This window comes from Saccoglossus kowalevskii, chromosome 3 (genome assembly GCF_978046115.1).
Source record: "Saccoglossus kowalevskii chromosome 3, keSacKowa6.1, whole genome shotgun sequence".
NCBI lineage: Eukaryota > Metazoa > Hemichordata > Enteropneusta > Harrimaniidae > Saccoglossus > Saccoglossus kowalevskii.
In genome coordinates this window covers 23,425,950-23,448,990 of record NC_140643.1, presented here as the reverse complement: position 1 = coordinate 23,448,990, position 23,041 = coordinate 23,425,950, and the positions used below count along the sequence as shown (strand labels likewise).

At 37.5% G+C, this 23,041-nt stretch overlaps 2 protein-coding genes across 4 annotated transcripts; one reads left to right on the top strand and one right to left on the bottom strand.

Moving 5' to 3' along the window:
- The first annotated feature begins 814 nt into the window (after positions 1-814).
- LOC144360026 (uncharacterized) lies at positions 815-15,157 on the top strand. Its single transcript, XM_078012944.2, has 6 exons — positions 815-1,070; positions 9,064-9,117; positions 9,388-10,062; positions 11,110-12,441; positions 13,121-13,207; positions 13,840-15,157. The coding sequence occupies exons 1-6, from the start codon at positions 1,052-1,054 to the stop codon at positions 13,992-13,994; spliced, it is 2,322 nt and encodes a 773-aa protein (XP_077869070.2). The 5' UTR covers positions 815-1,051; the 3' UTR covers positions 13,995-15,157.
- Positions 15,158-15,562: 405 nt separating this feature from the next.
- On the bottom strand, positions 15,563-22,850 carry LOC102807675 (uncharacterized). 3 transcript variants are annotated; one of them, XM_006812249.3, is made up of 8 exons: positions 22,531-22,850; positions 20,867-21,443; positions 19,864-19,971; positions 19,016-19,222; positions 18,171-18,324; positions 17,559-17,893; positions 16,167-16,392; positions 15,563-16,062 (listed from the first exon to the last, which is right to left on the bottom strand). In XM_006812249.3, the coding sequence occupies exons 2-8, from the start codon at positions 21,413-21,415 to the stop codon at positions 15,824-15,826; spliced, it is 1,818 nt and encodes a 605-aa protein (XP_006812312.3). In that variant the 5' UTR covers positions 21,416-21,443; positions 22,531-22,850; the 3' UTR covers positions 15,563-15,823. The 3 variants fall into 3 exon arrangements, with proteins under 3 accessions (XP_006812312.3, XP_085353049.1, XP_085353050.1); XM_085496923.1 differs by having other exon boundaries at positions 20,867-21,439; XM_085496924.1 differs by lacking the exon at positions 22,531-22,850 and adding an exon at positions 21,920-22,128.
- Positions 22,851-23,041: the final 191 nt, after the last annotated feature.

Below are 23,041 nucleotides of genomic sequence, written 5' to 3'. Positions count from 1 at the left end.
AGTTTGGTATGGATACCAGGTTCATTTACGATGCGTTGTACTACATAACACGGCAAATGTATTGCACCGCTACACTGTAATTCACAAGTCGTTAACCGTAGTGGTCGTTCAGTGTTATCCGTTATTGTAGGATGTCCATTAAAACAAGCTTCATTTGTTGACTAGTCACTTCCAGAAGTAACATATAGTTCAAATGTAGCGAGCATTTGTAATTGTGTGTCCACTGATTTGCATACATCTCACAGTAAACACCTTATACGTGTCTTGTTAGAGATGCTGAATCAGATTGTTCGAGTTACGGACATCGAGTTACAAAAACACCGAGTTACAAACATGACCACGCCCATATTTCAGAAACCACGCCCAAATTGTAACTTGATGTCCCATTGACAATTAACAGAATTTCGAGTTACGGGCAACATATATTTTTATTTTTGTTAATCAAACTTTGAATTACGGGAAATATACAACGTTGAACGAAAAAAAAATTCTATGTTGCCCGCAACTCGAAGTTAGGTTAACTGTTAATTAATTAAAGTTCGAGTTACTAAATGTGGACGTCCAACAAAAACAAAATAACAGGTTGCCCGTAACTCGAAATTCTGTCAACTAATACTTAGAGTTACAATTTGGGGGTGGTTTCGCAAAAGTGGGCGTAGTCATTTCTGTAACTCAATGTTTTCGTAACTCGATGTTCGTAACTCGATGTCCGTAACTCGAACAATACGGCATCTCGTCTTGTATAACATGGCTATGCAATACAGAACTAAAAAGGAACAGTGACGTCATACTGTATTCACGTATTGTTATTGTTCGTCGGTTTTGGATTGGGGGACAAGTCGGTAAATTCCCTGTAGGGGAACTTCCGTGTACTGCGTAAAGCCTCCCTTGGAAGTAACCTATTGTCAGGCGAAGTCAGTGATTTTGCGTCTTTTTCACTCAACTGATCATGAGTAGAACTATGGAAATATTTATTGCGTATGCGGCTGCGGGTTTAAAGATTTTTAACAACATTGTGATAAAAGTGTAGGGTACTGAGAATCTGGAAAAAATGAGTTCAACGATAGCTGGTAAGAAACTCACTTACTTACTTACTTCCTTGTTTATTATAGTTGGCACACTCTTAGTCAGTAACATCACAGACAAACAACTGACCGAATGTGACATGAATTCAAAACATGAAATATACAGATATTGTAATGATATATTCAAGTATTGCTTATATAGAGAATGTGATTTCATAAGTGGGGTTTGACTCTGAGGCATTTCGTTATTATGTAACAACAGATATTGTTACCAGTGACTCAGGCTAACAAAGGGGGAAGTACGGAAATATCTGTACCCTAGTTGTTTCCTTAACATCACATGACAATCAACGGTGTAATGAGTTCTATTTCTATTTTTTCTTCAATGATAATTGTACAAACAGAGTTTTTGTGCAGAAATTGCAAATTGCGAGCGAGTTTAACAGTGCTTAGCTAGCTTGCCACCTACCTACCCAACTGCCTGCCCACCTACTTACCTGGCTACCTACCCATGTAACATAAACTTGTGAAATGTACTACCATATAAACACAAACAGGCACATAATTAGGGTACTTATGCTAGGATAATCAAGCAGCATCCCAACAGCTTGAAAATACTTTTTTTTTTAAGTTTCCGTCTTAATGTGTTTGTATGCTGTTATCATCATGACGAATATATAATTACATGACGTATGTGCATTCATCTGGTAAAACAGTTGTGGCTCAGCATATTTTGAGCGGATTAAAATATATGAAAATGTGACAGTTATGACAATCTCTACCACTAAAATTAGACGCGGAGAAACCGGCGGCGATTAACGTATGAGGAAACGTTCTACTCTGCGTTCTACGTAGATCTGCAGACGGCCTTGAATCCGCAAATGTCACACAGAGGTCAGTTTTTGCCAAACCCTCACAATGGGAAGTCTTTTGTTATGCAAATATCCTGTATGACATCGCAAAAAGCCATAGTGTCGTGATTTCAGACCCGGTACTCGATCGGTTCGAGTGGTCAGTAAAACTTAAATACATTCGGTTGCTGTATTGAACCGCAAAATGTTATGTCGAGTTCTTCATGTTTAGAAGATGGTCATTAAAAATATTCGCGGGTGAGGTGAATTTACAAAAAAAAATCATCGGAAAATATATAGGAAACTATATTTATATAAAACAAAACAAACCACACACATGTGATGGAGAGAAGCAACAAAACACATATACAACACCAACATCCTGAACAAATAAATCTCATCTTTCTAGAGTGTATAATATACCTATTGACATGAATGTGACGCTTGCATGTATGTAGAACTTAGAATTCAACGCTGGAAACAAAGGGTAATTTAAATTTGAACTTGGGAATGCGTTACACGTCAAACACTGAAAATAAGAGACACTTTTAGAATTTGAACTTGAGGAATGTGTCACATGTGAAACACTGAGCACAGGGGATAAAATATTAAAACTTGCGTTTAGTAATGTGTAACATGCCCAAAAGTTAAATCAAGTAATAAAAAACTAAACTTGCGTTTGGGAATGTTCCTCATGTCAAACACTGAAAAACAAAGGGTAAAATATTACAGCTTGAATTTTGGAATGGGTCACATGTCAAACAGTGAAAACAAAAAATACATCTATTAACATTTGAACTTGAAATGTGTCTCATGTCAGACACTGAAAACAAGGGGTAAAATATTACAGCTTGCATTTTGGAATGGGTCACATGTCAAACAGTGAAAACAAAAAATACATCTATTAACATTTGAACTTGAAATGTGCCTCATGTCAGACACTGAAAACAAGGGGTAAAATATTACAGCTTGCATTTTGGAATGGATCGCATGTCAAACAGTGAAAACAAAAAATACATCTATTAACATTTGAACTTGAAATGTGCCTCATGTCAGACAGTGAAAACAAGGGGTAAAATATTACAGCTTGCATTTTGGAATGGATCGCATGTCAAACAGTGAAAACAAAAAATACATCTATTAACATTTGAACTTGAAATGTGCCTCATGTCAGACACTGAAAACAAGGGGTGAAATATTACAGCTTGCATTTTGGAATGGATCACATGTCAAACAGTAAAAACAAAAAATACATCTATTAACATTTGAACTTGAAATGTGCCACATGTCAGACACTGAAAACAAGGGGTAAAATATTACAGCTTGCATTTTGGAATGGATCGCATGTCAAACAGTGAAAACAAAAAATACATCTATTAACATTTGAACTTTAAATGTGCCTCATGTCAGACAGTGAAAACAAAGGGTAAAATATTACAGCTTGCATTTTGGAATGGATCGCATGTCAAACAGTGAAAACAAAAAATACATCTATTAACATTTGAACTTGAAATGTGCCTCATGTCAGACACTGAAAACAAGTCATTGTCAATGACACGTCCCCGTTCCGTTCATATTTGAGTGACATATACATTCAAAGCAGATCATGACCGAAATGCACCTGCATATGTACAACACATTGTGCTAAATCTGAACAAAATCCATCCATGCATGACTGAGATCCGGTTCTGGAATTGTGAAAATATGTGATTTTGATGCATTTTCGGCCTTAAAATGGCCATCATTCCGCTATTGTTAAGCAGATCATGAAACAAATGCACATATCTATTTGTGACATGATGTACCATGTGTGTGTGAAGTTTGAACTTGATCAATCCAGACATGTCTTGGATACGGATCCAGAACTGAATTCTCTAACAAAATGGCCGCCAGTCGGCCATTTCGAATTTGATCCGGAAAAAAAAAAGACGTGCATCAAGGTCCTATTATGTTTAATGTATGTACCAAATTTGAACAAAATCCATCCATGCATAACTGAGATACGGGTCCGGAATGGTGAAAATGTGCGATTTCAATGCATTTTCGGCCTTAAAGCGGCCCCCATTTGGCTATCGTTAATGAGATCATGAAACAAATGCACATATCTATTTGTGACATGATGTACCATGTGTGTGTGAAGTTTGAACTTGATCAATCCAGACATGTCTTGGATACGGATCCAGAACTGAATTCTTTAACAAAATGGCCGCCAGTCGGCCATTTCGAATTTGATCCGGAAAAAAAAAAGACGTGCATCAAGGTCCTATTATGTTTAATGTATGTACCAAATTTGAACAAAATCCATCCATGCATAACTGAGATACGGGTCCGGAATGGTGAAAATGTGCGATTTCAATGCATTTTCGGCCTTAAAGCGGCCCCCATTTGGCTATCGTTAATGAGATCATGAAACAAATGCACATACATATTTGTGACATGATGTACCTTGTGTGTGTGAAGTTTGAACTTGATCAATCCAGACATGTCTCGGATACGGATCCAGAACTGAATTCTTTAAAACAAAATGGCCGCCAGTCGGCTATTTCGAACTTGATCCGAAAAAAAAATGACGTGCATCAAGGTCCTATTATGTTTAATGTATGTACCAAATTTGAATGAAATCCGTCCATGCATAACTGAAATCCGGGTCCGGAATGGTGAAAATGTGCGATTTCAATGCATTTTCGGCCTTAAAGCGACCGCCATTTGGCTATCGTTAATGAGATCATGAAACAAATGCACATACATATTTGTGACATGATGTACCTTGTGTGTGTGAAGTTTGAACTCGATCAATCCAAGCATGTCTCAGATACGGATCCAGAACTGAATTCTTTAAAACAAAATGGCCGCCAGTCGGCCATTTCGAACCCGATCCAAAAAAAAAAATGACGTGCATCAAGGTCCTATTATGTTTAATGTATGTACCAAATTTGAACAAAATCCGTCCATGCATAACTGAGATCCGGGTCCGGAATGGTGAAAATGTGCGATTTTGATGCATTTTCGGCCTTAAAATGGCCGCTATTCGGCTATCGTTAATGAGATCATGAAACAAATGCACATACATATTTGTGACATGATGTACCTTGTGTGTGTGAAGTTTGAACTTGATCAATCCAGACATGTCTCGGATACGGATCCAGAACTGAATTCTTTAAAACAAAATGGCCGCCAGTCGGCCATTTCGAACCCGATCCAAAAAAAAAATGACGTGCATCAAGGTCCTATTATGTTTAATGTATGTACCAAATTTGAACAAAATCCGTCCATGCATAACTGAGATCCGGGTCCGGAATGGTGAAAATGTGCGATTTTGATGCATTTTCGGCCTTAAAATGGCCGCTATTCGGCTATCGTTAATCGGATCATGAAAAAAATGCATGTGCATATGTCCCATATAAGGTGTGATGTATGAGTGAAGTTTGAACTTAATCGGTCCATGCATGTTCAAGATACAGGTGATCACGGACGCACGGACGCACGGACGCACGGACGCACACAGGGCAAAACATGAGTCCCTGTTTTCGGACTGCGTCCGAACGGGGACTAACAAGGGGTAAAATATTACAGCTTGCATTTTGGAATGGGTTACATGTCACAACAGTGAAAACAAAAAATACATCTATTAACATTTGACCTTGAAATGTGCCTCATGTCAGACACTGAAAACAAGGGGTAAAATATTACAGCTTGCATTTTGTCATAGGTCACATGTCTAGCAGTGAAAACAAAAAATATATCTATTAACATTTGAACTTTGAATGTGCCTCATGTCAGACACTGAAAACAAGGGGTAAAATATTACAGCTTGCATTTTGGAATGAGTCACATGTCTAGCAGTGAAAACAAAAAATACATCTATTAACATTTGAACTTGAAATGTGCCTCATGTCAGACACTGAAAACAAGGGGTAAAATATTACAGCTTGCATTTTGTCATAGGTCACATGTCTAGCAGTGAAAACAAAAAATACATCTATTAACATTTGTACTTTGAATGTGCCTCATGTTAGACACTGAAAACAAGGGGTAAAATATTACAGCTTGCATTTTGTCATAGGTCACATGTCTAGCAGTGAAAACAAAAAATACATCTATTAACATTTGAACTTGAAATGTGCCTCATGTCAGACACTGAAAACAAGGGGTAAAATATTACAGCTTGCATTTTGGAATGGGTTACATGTCACAACAGTGAAAACAAAAAAATACATCTATTAACATTTGAACTTGAAATGTGCCTCATGTCAGACACTGAAAACAAGGGGTAAAATATTACAGCTTGCATTTTGGAATGGGTTACATGTCACAACAGTGAAAACAAAAAATACATCTATTAACATTTGAACTTTGAACTTTGAATGTGCCTCATGTTAGACACTGAAAACAAGGGGTAAAATATTACAGCTTGCATTTTGGAATGGATGGCATGTCAAACAGTGAAAACAAAAAATACATCTATTAACATTTGAACTTGAAATGTGCCTCATGTCAGACAGTGAAAACAAGGGGTAAAATATTACAGCTTGCATTTTGGAATGGATCGCATGTCAAACAGTGAAAACAAAAAATACATCTATTAACATTTGAACTTGAAATGTGCCTCATGTCAGACACTGAAAACAAGGGGTGAAATATTACAGCTTGCATTTTGGAATGGATCACATGTCAAACAGTAAAAACAAAAAATACATCTATTAACATTTGAACTTGAAATGTGCCACATGTCAGACACTGAAAACAAGGGGTAAAATATTACAGCTTGCATTTTGGAATGGATCGCATGTCAAACAGTGAAAACAAAAAATACATCTATTAACATTTGAACTTGAAATGTGCCTCATGTCAGACACTGAAAACAAGGGGTGAAATATTACAGCTTGCATTTTGGAATGGATCACATGTCAAACAGTAAAAACAAAAAATACATCTATTAACATTTGAACTTGAAATGTGCCACATGTCAGACACTGAAAATAAGGGGTAAAATATTACAGCTTGCATTTTGGAATGGATCGCATGTCAAACAGTGAAAACAAAAAATACATCTATTAACATTTGAACTTGAAATGTGCCTCATGTCAGACAGTGAAAACAAGGGGTAAAATATTACAGCTTGCATTTTGGAATGGATCGCATGTCAAACAGTGAAAACAAAAAAATACATCTATAACATTTGAACTTGAAATGTGACTCATGTCAGACACTGAAAACAAGGGGTAAAATATTACAGCTTGCATTTTGGAATGGGTTACATGTCACAACAGTGAAAACAAAAAATACATCAATTAACATTTGAACTTGAAATGTGCCTCATGTCAGACACTGAAAACAAGGGGTAAAATATTACAGCTTGCATTTTGTCATAGGTCACATGTCTAGCAGTGAAAACAAAAAATATATCTATTAACATTTGAACTTTGAATGTGCCTCATGTCAGACACTGAAAACAAGGGGTAAAATATTACAGCTTGCATTTTGGAATGAGTCACATGTCTAGCAGTGAAAACAAAAAATACATCTATTAACATTTGAACTTGAAATGTGCCTCATGTCAGACACTGAAAACAAGGAGTAAAATATTACAGCTTGCATTTTGTCATAGGTCACATGTCTAGCAGTGAAAACAAAAAATACATCTATTAACATTTGTACTTTAAATGTGCCTCATGTTAGACACTGAAAACAAGGGGTAAAATATTACAGCTTGCATTTTGTCATAGGTCACATGTCTAGCAGTGAAAACAAAAAATACATCTATTAACATTTGAACTTGAAATGTGCCTCATGTCAGACACTGAAAACAAGGGGTAAAATATTACAGCTTGCATTTTGGAATGGGTTACATGTCACAACAGTGAAAACAAAAAAATACATCTATTAACATTTGAACTTGAAATGTGCCTCATGTCAGACACTGAAAACAAGGGGTAAAATATTACAGCTTGCATTTTGGAATGGGTTACATGTCACAACAGTGAAAACAAAAAATACATCTATTAACATTTGAACTTTGAACTTTGAATGTGCCTCATGTTAGACACTGAAAACAAGGGGTAAAATATTATAGCTTGCATTTTGGAATGGATCGCATGTCAAACAGTGAAAACAAAAAATACATCTATTAACATTTGAACTTGAAATGTGCCTCATGTCAAACACTCATGAACCTCGTGAAAACAAGGGGTAAAATATTATGTCACATGTAAAACAAAGGGGAGCATATTAATCTTGAGTTTGGAAATGTGTCACATGTCAAAAACTAAAAACAAGAGATAAAACTATTAATTAAAATTTTAACATGGCAATGTGACATATGTCAAACACTAAAAACATATATCGCAGTCACACTAACTCTGCATTTAGTGTTATAGTCGTTCCGGTCGCGTTAACTGGAATTTGATTTAACCCGGTATTACTCAAAATATGGCGATTCCATTTCCAGAAGAGGGAGGTAAAAACATGTGTGTCACAAAATAAAACTAATTGTGTTTGTGATATTGATTCTATCGGACATGTTTATATTTACTAGATAGTGTACGTGAGAGAAATGCAAAGGAAGTACAATATGTCTGCTCACGGGGATTCTCTATAATTATCGTTTATTTTGTGACAACTGCGAAATTTAATGTGGCTGCGAAACTTCGTAGGATCCTCGGAAAAAGTTATTAAGTCTAAGTGTTTTGCGTTAAGATTTTTTTCTATGGAGTATTAGTAGTTTTATTGGAAGTCCCATATACGACTTTCCAAAGATGACTAATATAAATTGTCAAATGTATATATATATTGAGGGTGTGAGTGGGTTGAAACATCTCCTGTCATGGTGACTATCCGCGCCATTTTGCAGCTTCACCTCAATTCTACTGGTCCACGCAGATTTGTCAACTAGCGCAACCTCGACAATACATACGAGTCATATAAATTCAACGTCGAGGAAATGTGCAATGTTGTCACGTGGTCATATTTCATAAGACGTGAATTTCCGCAAATAGACATCCTGTATCTAGAACCCTATTTTTTTTCTCTTGAACACAAACTGGCAGCGTGCCAACCAATTTATATGCTCAAACTTAGGATGGCATGACGGAGCGTAGGTCCTACAAATATAGTTTTATATGCGGTAGCCGTTGATAGCGCGTTGTCGGAACAAAGATAACGCAAGATGCTGTTCTTTTTTTTTCCAGGAACTATGGAAACTAAAAAGATGAAAGAAATACTTGAAGGTGAAGTGGAAGACCGTAAGTATTTATTTCCACTTCCTCTAGTTTTCACTTTTATTAATTCCTCACATATTTTACGTGAAATACCTAAATCGGCCACTTTGCAAATAATATCCACCTCTGATCCACAAGTTATCTTTCTGGTAGATAAGTACACCCTGGGCTGTACTCACGTGTACATTTTGACGTATTGTTTATGCTCTGATAAATGTTTGAATTTTTGGTTATTCCGTATAAATATTTAGTAATGTACTGTCTTAACATACGTGTCTTTCTTTTTTTCCACAGCATATGTGAAGTACGGACTGCATGATGGAATGCTTGGAGGCCAATCACAGTGTTCAACATGTTGGCCCGGACACGTTCTCTTAATAACCTTAAATGACAGCCCACAGCAATCTAATGTTGCCGACCAGCTTCGGAAATTCCTCGATTACCACTTACGACCAACAACTTTAGTTCGAATAATCTCTGATTTCAGCGCTGTCGATGGAAACGAACTTGACAACAAATTAGAAAACATATACCAAGCTGACCGGATAGTTTTTATTTGTTCCAAAAAACTGATCAAGCAGTGGGGTGAGAACGTGCAAATAAAGAAAGAAGACAACCGCTTGTATTCCACCGATAACATGTTTGGTGCTTTGATTCTGCGATTGGAGCAAGCGAGAATTGCGGGGCACGGCGTATTTTATGCAGTTTGTTTTGACTACAGCGACATTAAAGTAATACCTGAACATTTACGTAGCAGTATTAGTCACGTACACGAGCTATCGGTGGACAATCCAGTCACCTTGGAAACGTTTTACGGCAGACTGTTACACAGGTCGGGGAAAATCGATGAACCAGACGTTAGAAATATCGACGGTTGCAAAGAGGGGAAGAAGTTACGCAAAATTGTTCGCAAGTTAATCAATGTACAACAACTTATCGACCACGGGAAAAATATAGGATTCTCTCCAAGTATGTTGATTAGATTGATGTTTCCTTTAAAAACCGGGATTACACGTTTCACATTTCCTTGTATAATGGACAAGATGTGGCTTAATATGATAATTGATATTTCGCCTACCAGGAGAAATACAGCTTGATAGAAGCACTCTCACGTGAAGTTATTCTTGCATTTTGACCCATTTTCAAATTTACCGGCTTTTGTCTGAGCCTCGCCTATTGCTATGACGTCAGTGGATGTTGAGCCGTGACATCACTGCCATAATTAGTTTTATTTATACAGAAAGTAAAGTGTGTTTGTTATGTAAATGTCTTTGTCAAGTAGGCTATAAATCCTAAGTGAATATCTTGTTACATTTTCTTATAAAAATACACTCTGATTTCTCATCACAAATTTTTGACACAGGTAACAAAACTAAGGCTTTTACTTTAATTTGGATTCCCATTAGTTGCCTCGTCACCAGAAATGAACTGTTTGTGTTACCATGGAAGGTGGCCATGTTACCATCCATGGTTTTACCTTAAAACAGTTTAGATTACAGGATGAGCACATAAACGAGAATTAAGTTTACTTTCTCTGTACAATGACGATTGACGGCTGCCATAGTTGAATAATCAGTCAAATTAGAATAATAAGCTCCGCCCTTACCCATGGGTAATAAAACCCGGAAGTTAACGCTGAATCCTACTCATATGTGTGCATACGGGTAAGACTGTACATACGGGTACATGCGAGTGTGTACATCCGTTTGTATGCGAAGACTTCGCACAAATATTGAATGTGTGAAATATATCACATGACTGTTCATCTGGGGCATCCGGCACTTATTCTGTATGTATTTTGAGAAAAAAAAAATCGGCTAAATATTAGGATGAATTCCACGAATAATGCATTTTTTATACAGACACCAAAAGTACCTGATATGCAATGTTTTGACTCCATGTCATCACGCGTTAAAACAGAAAAGTGTCACTATTGCATTTATAATCAACATAATTTATGTTATCCATGGAAAAAGTGATACCCAGTTTCTCACGGTGATTATCATTTTATCGCAGGTGATTTTCAGTGGCACTGTTTGGATATACTTGTACAAGATGACGTCATAACCGAGGAGGAATCGTACAAGATATCGCACAATCCGAACTTGATTCATATCAAAGATAAAGTACAAGCTGTTAAGAAACTAGTGACTGTGAACTTGAAGCAGAAACCATCCCGGGTGTCAGCGAAATACAGTAAATATGTAGAGCTAGTCGAAATATGGGAGCAAAGCACAAAAGGCGATGGACCTCCATGTATTAGAAATAAGCTTGTCTTTCTGCAGGAAAACTTAACTTTTCTTAACCGTGTAGTAAACACGTTGCAACAAAAAGGAATAATAACTAGCTACGTAGCCGAACTCATCCGGAGTGAAAGAACTCCGCAAGACGGAGCGAAGAGGCTGATAGAGGAACTTCCACACAGCCAGAAAGCTTTCGTCGAATTCCGCGAAGCTCTCGTTTTGGACCATGAACATGTAGCAAAAGTGTTAAATCCTAACGCTGAACAAGAGAACCCAAATATCGATTCTTCGGACACGGATTCTTTTAGCAGCAGACGCAGCGGAGATCGTACGAACGATGAGTTACAACACTCTGATTCATCGAGCAGTATACAGAGTGGGGATAGTATCGAATCTGTTGAGCCAACGAGTGACAACCATGAGTATCGAGATGACAAGGAAGGGTTAAACAGGGACGGAATAGAGACACGCACAAATCGCAGTGAATTCAACCAGATACACGTTGAGTCCGGTGCACCAGCACTTGGAACAGATCATGATCTAGAGAATATGCGAGATTCACCTGTACCGTCTGCGCATGACACGAAGATTGAATTCAATCAGCCATACAACGACGATAATAGCACAAACCAACAAACATTTCTACACAAGTATCAAGATGGCGGAGAATTGCCAGACATAGTTGAAATGAATACAGAGAAAAATTCCAGTGGAGAAAAGCAGGTACACGTTGAAGAAACTATTGAAAAAAAAAAAAAATTTGCAGGTGGTATGAAGCCGGAAATGGTCCGAAATCTGAAATGTGTTGACGTCACTGCTACAACCTTGAGAACAAAATGGAATAGAGCCGATGATGGGGTGACGCCATACAGAGTGTCATATGAAGAATACGGCACAGGTTCCGTATCTACGTTTACGCTCCCTGGTTCTGCACGCCAGTACCAATTTGATAATCTCCGTCCTGGAACTACGTACGCTATTGCAGTGACGGTCCTCAATGGCGGCCTGGAAAGTGACGAGGCTAGTCTGTTCATGAACACTTTAAGTTGTCCTGAATCGTCAGATGCAACGTGTGAAGTCGTCGAAAAGGACACATCCACGTCACGTAAATATCAATATTTGTTGTATATTACGTAATACAAAGGATTGTGCAACTTTCATAATTATTTATTCGAAGAAAATCTCGCGAGAAGTAAACTTTCGATTTGTGAACGTTTTTTGAAATCGATCCCTACCCCAACTGCTTCTGTCTGTTTTCTTCTGCTTTGCTACTGCAAAATAGAGAAAACAGTCGGGGCAGCTGGGATAAAGTGATCCAATTCTGTACGCATTAATTTAACGTAGTTCTAACTACGTGTGATTGGAAATTTCTCATTGCGTCGGCGAAGTCAACTGTGTAGTAATTGTTCATTTCTGTTCTGAATTAAACTTGATTCATTTCATTCCTACCTAACTTTGTTAGTCATACCAGACCATCGGGTAAAATAAGGCGATTTTTTGGCAATGTTTGAATAATATGGCACATTTCCAATGACAAACGACCTCTATCGTCGATGATTGTGTAGTCGGAATAGAATAATAATGTTCACGCCGCGTCTTTTATTGTTTTGATGAGTAGTATTTTAGGAAGACACCTGTTAGAAAGCTTGCTACATAATTAATGCCGAACGAAAACCATATTCGATAGTAGACGTGCCATTTTGAAATGATGTACGGTTAGATGGGTCTGACTTTTATATTACCTATATATAGCTTATAATCGTATATCATTTTTTATATTTCAGAAAAATTTTGTTTAAAGAAGCTCGGTCAACAAGTGTTAGGCAAGTTGCCCTTACTTTTCAACAGAAAGAAATATTCTGAAAATAAAGGTAAGAATGACTTAAGACATGTTTTTACTAGGCGCTATTACACAGACAGACAACGACATTGAAGAACGTGTGTAAATGAGAAACACTGGCGTGGCGTTTGTAACGCCGATTAGTCAAAAAAACGTGGACTAGATCACACATTCTGAATATTTACACGGCTCGAACACAAAACGCTGATGTTGAGCGCCCTCTGTCGTCGTCATGTTCTTTTCAATCGTGAAGTTTTCAATAAATTGTAATCTCTGTTTTGTTGTTACACTGATATCAACTTAATAATATGAATAGTGTTTCTGTTACTACTGGTCTTACTCCTGGCAGGTGATGACCCTGCGTTGGTATAAAGAGTTCACTCATTTGAAATTTAGGCGAGGGACGGAATGAATTAGATTTTGTTTGTAAATTCTTCATTCGCAACAATAAAGCATGGAATTTTATTAATCGATCTCTACCATGACGTTATAAAGACACTGAACACTGGCATATATAGCGCTATTTTTAACAAGAAATATACGTTTGTTATTGTTTTAGTGACTACCCATCCGAACAAGGTTTAACAATTTTATTCATATGTATACTGTAAAAAAACATTGTCTTTAACAATGTATTAACTATTGGCTCATTTCTTCTTTTAGACAATGGTGGCGCTGTGCAATTCAGCAAGCTTATGGCGCGAGAAAATGATGCAGAGGAATGTTGTCAGTCACCAAACGGAGGGAATCTTCATTCCTCAAGGAGTCGCAATCCCGATGATGATTTACAGGCAGATGACACTGATAGTGAGGATTAACAGCCACATGGCGATTACGGTCGTCTAGCATGTGGATCATCATGGATAATTTTTAATAGAACAGAAATCATCAATAATGGACGATTGTCGTCCGCGGCGACTGACCGTGCTCGATACGAGGCCTATACGACACGAACAAGACATGTAATATACTATAACATTATGTATTTACACGGAATTCGAGCACGCGACGCAATGCAGAGGATGTGAAATGGAATATGTGCCAATCACGGGGTAGTCATGGCTACAATATAAAAAGACACGCCATGTTATTAACTCAGAGTCAGTCGAATAAAAAAATTATACTTTGTGTAATGTGTTCGCAAACTTCAAGTACAATGTTGGCAGTTAACAGAAGAGACTTATTGGACACTTTCTTTCAGTCGAATTTAGCCAAAGAAATTTAATTCAACAATATTCAAGGCGGGCGGAAGTGATAATGATAATAATATCCGCCATTACTATTTGAACTACTAGTAAGTGGATGGTCAGTGTCCCGGTGATTCCTAGTTATTAGTATTACATAAACAAAAAATAAACGCGGCTCCGAGAAAATGGGATATGGTCGCTTATCAATGTCACTATGTTATAATTCAAATTTTACACAAGAATATTCTGGGTATATAGTTGATTTATGATTAATTACGTCCATCAGAGCCAAAACAAATTGATGTAGCTTCTACTGGGAGACAAATAATCACGTTGGTATGTGAACCACGCGTTTTCCGAATCAAATCAAGTGGAATGACCTATTTTTACTATTATACCATTTCAGTATTTTCAATTCCAAATTGTTAATAGTTTATTTTATTTAAAAACATATATATTTATCAGGCCATTACTCGGAATTGTAAAGATAGTGGGCAACTCTCTCAGAATCATTGCATTAATGACCCTCTCTCCGCCTCATGAATCGGCCCACTTACAAATCAGTATCAATTTACCCAGTGTATTCAAAGGTACATGTTTTTCTGTGTTTAGCCTCTGTAACATGTAAGTCGTATAATTTATTTTTACACTTATACATTCTCAAAGAAACACACCATTTACATCGTTTACTTAACAATGTATTTTAAACTCCGTCTCTAACATAATACAAATACTCAGGAAGTATGTTTTCTTTCTGAAACATACAATAAATTATTTTTTTATATAACCATGAACGTAATTTAAGTGTGTAATTGACTAACAACCAGTTATAGACTATTCACATCGGCATGACCTCAAATGTCCTCGTTCGGCGCCTTTTTTTCTCAGCGGGTAAATTGATAAAATGTCACAAACCGATAAACATTCTTAGACGTGGGGCGTCTACGCATGGTTACCACGACAACGGCAAAAAAGCTACAAACTCGAATTGCATCACATAAGTGTAACATTGCAAAATAATTCAAACATTGTATCCAGTTATCCACAGATACAAAATAGTTGTTGTCATGGATTCAATTAATTACTAGTAATCGAGTAACTGAACCAAAATGTTTTCGAATTTTCGGGGTGTTGTCATAGGCACTGTAAGCATGTCCAAGGTCAGCACATTGCAGACAAGAAATGTCAATCTATCAGAATTACGAATTTTAAATTCGAGACGAAGTTTATGTTCGCATTAGTAAAAAAAACAAAAATACATACAGACGGACATGCGATTCTCGAAGCATTCTGGGTAATTATTTGATTTGATTACAAAAATGGCAAAAAGGAAAATGTACTATTTGTTTAAATGATACGATTGTCCGTGTCAACTTGAAGCGATCCAATGATTTCTGAGTCGAGAAGTCGGACCCGTTTAACAGTAGAATTGTCAGATTGAATTTGCACTACAACAAATATCACACTGATATTAATCTGTCCCTATTTTCTATTTCCGGCAGTTTTTTTGTTTCGAGTTCGTCGCCGGATTCTTCTCTGGCTCCTTTGTTCAGTTTCTTCAATATTTTTTGCTGCTTCGCTGTAATTCGTTTGCAATGACGGGCAAAATGGCGTCCAGCTCTCCGAGACAGTAGGCGATCCGGTTGTCGTATCTTCAACTGTACGTCACTCAGCGGTTTGTCACCAGGGAAAAGTAGGCCTGAAAATACAGAACAAATGTAGACTAAGTTCGAATTGCATCAACCATTATTAGAGAACCATATTTATTAACATATATTAAAATTAAAAATTAAATGGCGTTACCCTTTTCCAAGACTTCTTGTTTGATATTCGCCTTTCGTTTCTCACATCTCCACAAAACCTCTCTGAACTGAGTCACGTGATCCTCTCGATACCTGTCTGCCATTAATGCTATGTCGCCGTTGAGGGTGCTATATTTAGCAAAGTCGTCCACAGCCGAGTCTCCGGTGTCGATACGGCTTGGCTCACCCGATCGCAGCGACGCCTTCTTTTGCAGGGACAGTCCAGCCTGTTGAGATACAATAAAATACACTGAGAACAGAAAAATCTGATTACATAGAGTACGGATTAAGTAAGAACAGATGTTAAAACAACCTCGTTTCTCATATTTGCTGGAATACAAGTGAGTCGGAAAATGGTAGAACTTTTAAAAAGTTGGCGAAGGGGAGGGGGGTCGTGTCATTCACAACCAGAGAACGCAGATTAATAGTTTCAGCTATGGGAGTACCAAATATTATCGAAAATTGGCCCACACGCCTATCAAATTTAGAGTACACTTTTCGTACACTAAACTGAAAACACCGATCGGGAAAAATCACAAGCCACTGGAAAATTTGAAAAGGATGCTCAGCTCTTGAATTAGCAGGAATTTAGTAAGTAAGGGGATGGTATCCATGACAAATACGTTCACTATAAAAAAACATGCTGTGGATAAAACGATTCGTAAATTAAAAAGTTAATCATTCTTCGAGATGAGAAAATGTAAGAAATTAATTCTTCAAACCACCAATTACATAGAACATAAGGCATTACGCTGACCCGTACCGAGAAAGTGTGTACTTCCATTTAGAGAGTTATGAGCACCTTTTCCATAGCTGTAATGTTGTTGTGCTTCTGGCGAGGGACTTATTCTTAACTCTTGGAAGACCACTAAAACTAAAGTACGCCACCTAGCCTAAGCGGTGTACTGTTTCAGGAGATCCAGAATACACATGTACTATTGCAAGTTTCGAATCAAGTTATCTAATCTCACACGATCATTAATTCATGAAATTTTCAAATAGAAGATGTTATGGAAAACAAAATTACCTAGAAATAAATCAATACAGAGGTCTCCGCTGATATGATACATTACGTAATGCATTTCAAGATACGTAACTTTCATTTTTGTTTGTAACGTAATGAATGTCGAATTAGGAATTAAATTAAAATATAAAATATTATCGGAAAACTGAACAGTTAGTCGCGGCAGCTTGTATTGACGATATACAACCAACAGGGCAAGGCCCAGAAAAAAATTCAACCGTACATATACGCGCGTACATTGAAAGGGTTTTTAATTGTCTTTAAAATCTTGTTTTTATTTCCAGTTATATTGATGTTTTCTTGTATTTGTTCATTAAAAAATTAAAATAGCTGAAACCGTTTTTTAAAAGCCTAATACAAAATACTTACCATTTTATTGAACACCTTTTCGCGTTTTCGTTTAATGATCAGGTCATCGGGACTCATCGCTATTTGCTCCGATAAATCTGGCGGTGGTACAAACAGTAGGTCGCTGTTCACCGGAGTGTCCTCACCGTCACCGATCGAATCATGATTGCTTCTGGCAGAAGACGCTGAATGTGCCCGTCGTGCAGTGGGTGATAACCGGGACGGAGAAATCATGGAACCCCTGAAAGGTGGAGTCGGGGTCAACGTAGACGACTCTCTCGATAAACAAGTGAAAGATTGACTTCTAGATCTCACTGGGGAATATTCTCTTTCATTCACCAGATCATTGCCATTTTCTGAAAAAAATGGAAACAATTTTAAATGGTGGATTAGTATTTCTGCAAAATATGGTTCAGATTTTAAGTTGCGGTCGTGCAAATTCATTTCATAAGTTTCTTTCCCCATAGAGACCTATACAATAATTTTATTTTTTTATTTATTTTTGCACCCGATAATACGTATGGTCCATCCAATTATTACGTAATTAGTTATTATTATTATAATTATTTGAGCACACATCGATTTTTCCCCCAAAGTATCCTACAGTAACCAAAATTGCATATTATATTTCACCTGCACTACTGTTCTCTCTCACAAGTTCTCTCATTTCCTCTTTGTACTGCTTCATTGCATAAACGAGTCTGCGATAATCCAACTCGCCCGTTTCATCGGTGTCTAGCACTCTCATGATTTCGTCCAGCGCCTCGTCTGACATTGGTATATGTGCCTGCATCGGGTTATAATGATATAGCAACGTATCTCAGTTACTTTGACAATAAAGTGGAGCAAATAACAATAGTTTACGTAATTCCTGTGGACAGTAATTACAGGGGTTATGCGGATCTGTTTGTGAATTGTATAGCATGTTTAAATAACTGTGTCTCATTTTGCATCTTGATAAATAACGCATTAGGGTATGTATGATTTATCGTAAACATATGTTTTACGCCGGCGTGTATGTAAATCTAGTGCGCATGCGCTAGGTTTGCTACAACGGCAAAAGTTTCAATTCACGAAAACAACACATCCTATTTTTAATATACATAAACAGAATGAACTTTCGGGAACAAATATTTTGACATGCTCAATAATACTCAAACTAATCCATATTGATTTGTTTTATTATGCCAGTAATTTTTTTGTTTTGTTTTTTGGCAAATATTGTATTCACGTATTCTCACTTTCTTTTACAGTAATCAGTCATTATACATATTTTTCTGTAATTTATTCACAATTATTTTTCAGAAAATCCTTCAACCCACGACAGTTTTCAAATGCTCGTCGTTATCATACAGAAACTGCAATTCCGCCAATCAATGTGACATAAGTGACATCTTTAGACACTACCGTCATGCATTGCGGTATACTGAGGAGAAACCTCTAAAATCTACGTTAAAATGATATACAGAATGTCTTACCTCAGCAATACAGCGTTGAAAATTCATCCGACTCACTTTCCAGTTTTTATGTTTATCGACTCTCATAAACAACTCTATTAGTCGAATTCTATTCTGGTGAATATACCCCGCTAAAATGGCCAACGATTCTGGTGACGGCTGGTGTATTATTGGCGCCTGAAATCCCACCGAGCATGGGTGCCTCGGTCCGTCTTGACTTCGTATACCCTACTGAACAGACGTTTACGGATTTAGCTTTAAACGCACCCTCAAGCGATGAAGCAATTCAGTGACGAAGATTGATGAAAAGAAGCCGTCATAAAAAATACTTTTTATTCATTTTCTGTGTACCAAATAACGAACGACTCATCTACTATTTCCATGTCTCGGAAAAGCTGTGTCTCCCGGCAGAGGGCGCGATGATAGTGTCTTTCCCGGAAGAGGGCGCAATGAATTGGAAAGGACTATAAAATCACTGATTGACTGTATATGGTATTACTAATATATATAATTTTATGACAGTATTATTATACACATAGGAGGGCCAACGCTGCCAGTGGTTCTGATATTTTATACTTCTCCCAATTGACAGACAGATGGTTTGAAGAACTAGATCTGACGAAGCAATACAGAGACGAAAGTGCTTCCTTTCTATAAACTTAAAATACTCAATTCAATTAACAAAAATGGGCCAAAATACAATAAACTGCAAATAATTTATCACTTTGAAAGTCTGACCGAACCGTAAAATAATAATATTCTCCGGCTCTGACAGTTAACAAACAGACAACCTTGCACATGGTACACATGGTCATGTTTACCTGTACAGTAAATGTGATGCAGTTGGACTATACAAGTTAGTTACATACCTCTCGACTTTTGGGAGAACGTGATAGGCGCTTATCATGGATAAAACTATCGAGTGACGAATCGGATGATAGATCTGAGATGATGGACACGTCATCCTCATCTATGACCTGAAAGTTCAAGCATAACTGTAGTTAATCTGTCTCGCGGAGTGTTTATTTATACACAATATACATGAATAAAAGTGTCTGGAAAACAGTCTAGAATTTCCACATTCATTGATATTAAAATTTATATGTATATTTCTGACGTAGCCCTTAGTAATTACCAAAAAGCGTTAGTCGATTAAATTAAGTAAAGCGAGAAACGACTCATCTAATAAATGCGTATGTCAAAACAAGAACTGTAGTCAGTTAATAGGCCCTGGGATAGATAGTCGCCAAATGATGTAAAATGAGTATTAATTTGGGTTTCTGGAAAATGGTAGACATCTGAAGGTACTAACACCCCTGGAACTTCACTTCAATGGAGAGGACGGTTGCGTTCAGTAAACAAAATATAGTCACAGCCGGTATGGTTTTCCAGTGACGTTTGGCGACGAATAAAAAATCTATTGATGCACACCAGATGTACGTTATACTATTTTGAGATTTTTGTCAATTTATAACTGAGTTAGTGCTATGATTCCTGACAGTCGCCAAAACCAATGACTAATCACGTCCTAATTCGATTTAATGCATCAGCGTTCATGTCACCATGGAGATAAAAGACCGCGACGATGTCACGGACAGACGCTTATCTGGGTCCAAATATTGACGCAAGAAGAATGAGCCATAATGTAAAAGTCATGACAATGTTTCTCATCGTGACTACGAGTCTTTATAAACTAAATCGAATTGATGTTATTATTGAACAGGTGCATCCACACCTGCTAGATGTGACTGTAAAACATACTGCGAAATTCCACCCAAACTAGTCCATTCCCCGGTGACAACATGGATATCTGGAATGTTGTGTTCGTTAATTCGTCAGTTATTTTTGAGTATATGTATATGTAACACTAACCGTTATTAACTTCCGTTCAGTTGTACCGTACGTTTTACAATAATAATGTTGTTCTTGTGGACTTTTGTCCGATTTGTTCGTTAGAAAATCATAAGTGCAATTGTCTAACTTCTCAAGTTCATGTCGCTGATTTCGCCTTTCTTGTAACCATGGCTGGTACTCCTCACGCATGGAGTCGAGCTGTTGCTGACGTAAGCGATGTTTACTGGCTTCTCCAATCGCCACGGTTGGTGATTCATCTCTCTCTTTGGACTTATTCGCGCCACTCGTCAGGGACTTAGCGTGCTCGTCCAGGTCTTCTCTTTCGCGTCTAACGCATTCCTTTTCGTGCTTTCGTTTCGGCGCCTTCTGCATAGGCGGCGCAATAATAACCCGTTTCCGGCTTTGCGGTGCTCCGAATATTTTAGCAGCGGTGGTGTAAAATTTTGTCTGTAACAAGTCACGTTTTTTGTACAGTTTCAACTGCTCCTCTATGGGCAAGTACTCACTGTTGTTCGGGTTAAACAGCCTCTGTAGGCCGAAGTCTGTCCAATCGTCCGGGTCCGACATGTTGCAGGAGAACAGTTGCAGGGTCTGTCTGGCGGACAAGAAAATAATCGAAGAAGTCAACAGATTTAATATTTCCTAATTTCACATTTCAAAGTCTCGTATCCAATGCTGTATCAGAAATAAAAGAAACAAAGTAACCCGAGTGGCGCCGTTTCCCTCGCGCAACTATCGCCATTGTTTTGTTTTTTTCAATAGAAATCTTTTTATTTAATATCTCAAAGAAGAACAATACGTGAAAAAGGCCAGAGCAGAACAGCGCCGTGACCCCAACTGACCCCACACGAAGATAATACCAGAGTGAATGACGATTGAGGAATTAGCTTGTTTGCTAACTAGGCAACAGTCGAACACTGTAAAAATATTCAACACAAGATTCAAAAACAAATTCTATTTGTACTACCGATAAACATATGTGTTGATGTGTAACAAAACGAAAACAGCCCTTTCCGTTGAACTTATCCAGTCGAATCACGCTTGAAATAAAAAAAAAAAAAAACAGCCTACCAGCTCTCTTCAAATCTGTATTATTTTCACTCCGCCCATTGTTCAACATTATTCCATTGACAAATTTTGGCAGGTCTGTTGTTAGGGTGATAAGTAGCGCCATTCTTCGGTCAGATAATAGCGCTAAACTACTGAAGGCCTCGAGAATGCCTTCACACAATACGCCGTAAACCTCCCCACCTACACTCGACGCCAGTAAAATCGCTAATGGACACGGCCTGGTTGAAAAAGTTCGAGATCGCTAAAACGGAAATTTTTACCAACTTTAATCTCGCAAAATTATTAATTAATTCAAGTTTGTAGATTATAAAGCGGCTACAGTCATCGCATAGCGTCGCTTTTTTATGGGTCACACTCCAAAGTCCCCGCCGACTCCGTCTGTGAAATCGCATATAATATGTTGTTTTTAATAAATTTCGAGAGCGTTGCACGCCGAATGTGGAGGCTTTAATTACTATATCAGAAAAAATCAATGTACACACACCTATACCGATTTGAAATCTGAGAGACACGATAATTAGCTGTTCTTTTAATATTTAATTATAATATAGCGTTAACCCCCCCTTCCATGCACTGTGGAAATTAACGTATAAATAATCAAAATATAATACCTTACGTGGTTTAATGACGGGCTGATGACAGTGACTTCCAGCGTTAACACCGTACGCGTGTGCTTAATGGTTGGTAAACTTACACCAAGTCATAACTCCATAATGAACATAGGCGCTGTAGCTCTTCATGCTGTCACAACAATAATGGCGAATGACACGTTGCTTCAAACAATAACGTTTGAAGAAAAAAACAAGTCACCAGCGAAATTGGTTATGAACGGTGAAATAATTGACCAGCAAATAGTCCATCAAAAAGATATATGGTTATGTTTACTATACACCGAGAAAATGTTAATGAGGATCTCTCTGACACGTCAGATGCATGTTGGGAAATTTGGTGAATGAATGCTACGCGGAGTCGACCCGCCGGTCAGGCTGCAACTGTAAAGTCTGTATACCCACGAGGTTCAATCCGCACTTCGTATAAACATTAATTCCGTCAAAATTTCTGGAAGTCACGTTGTCAGTTAAAATGTCGAGAATTAAATAAACACTAAGCACATTGGATTTA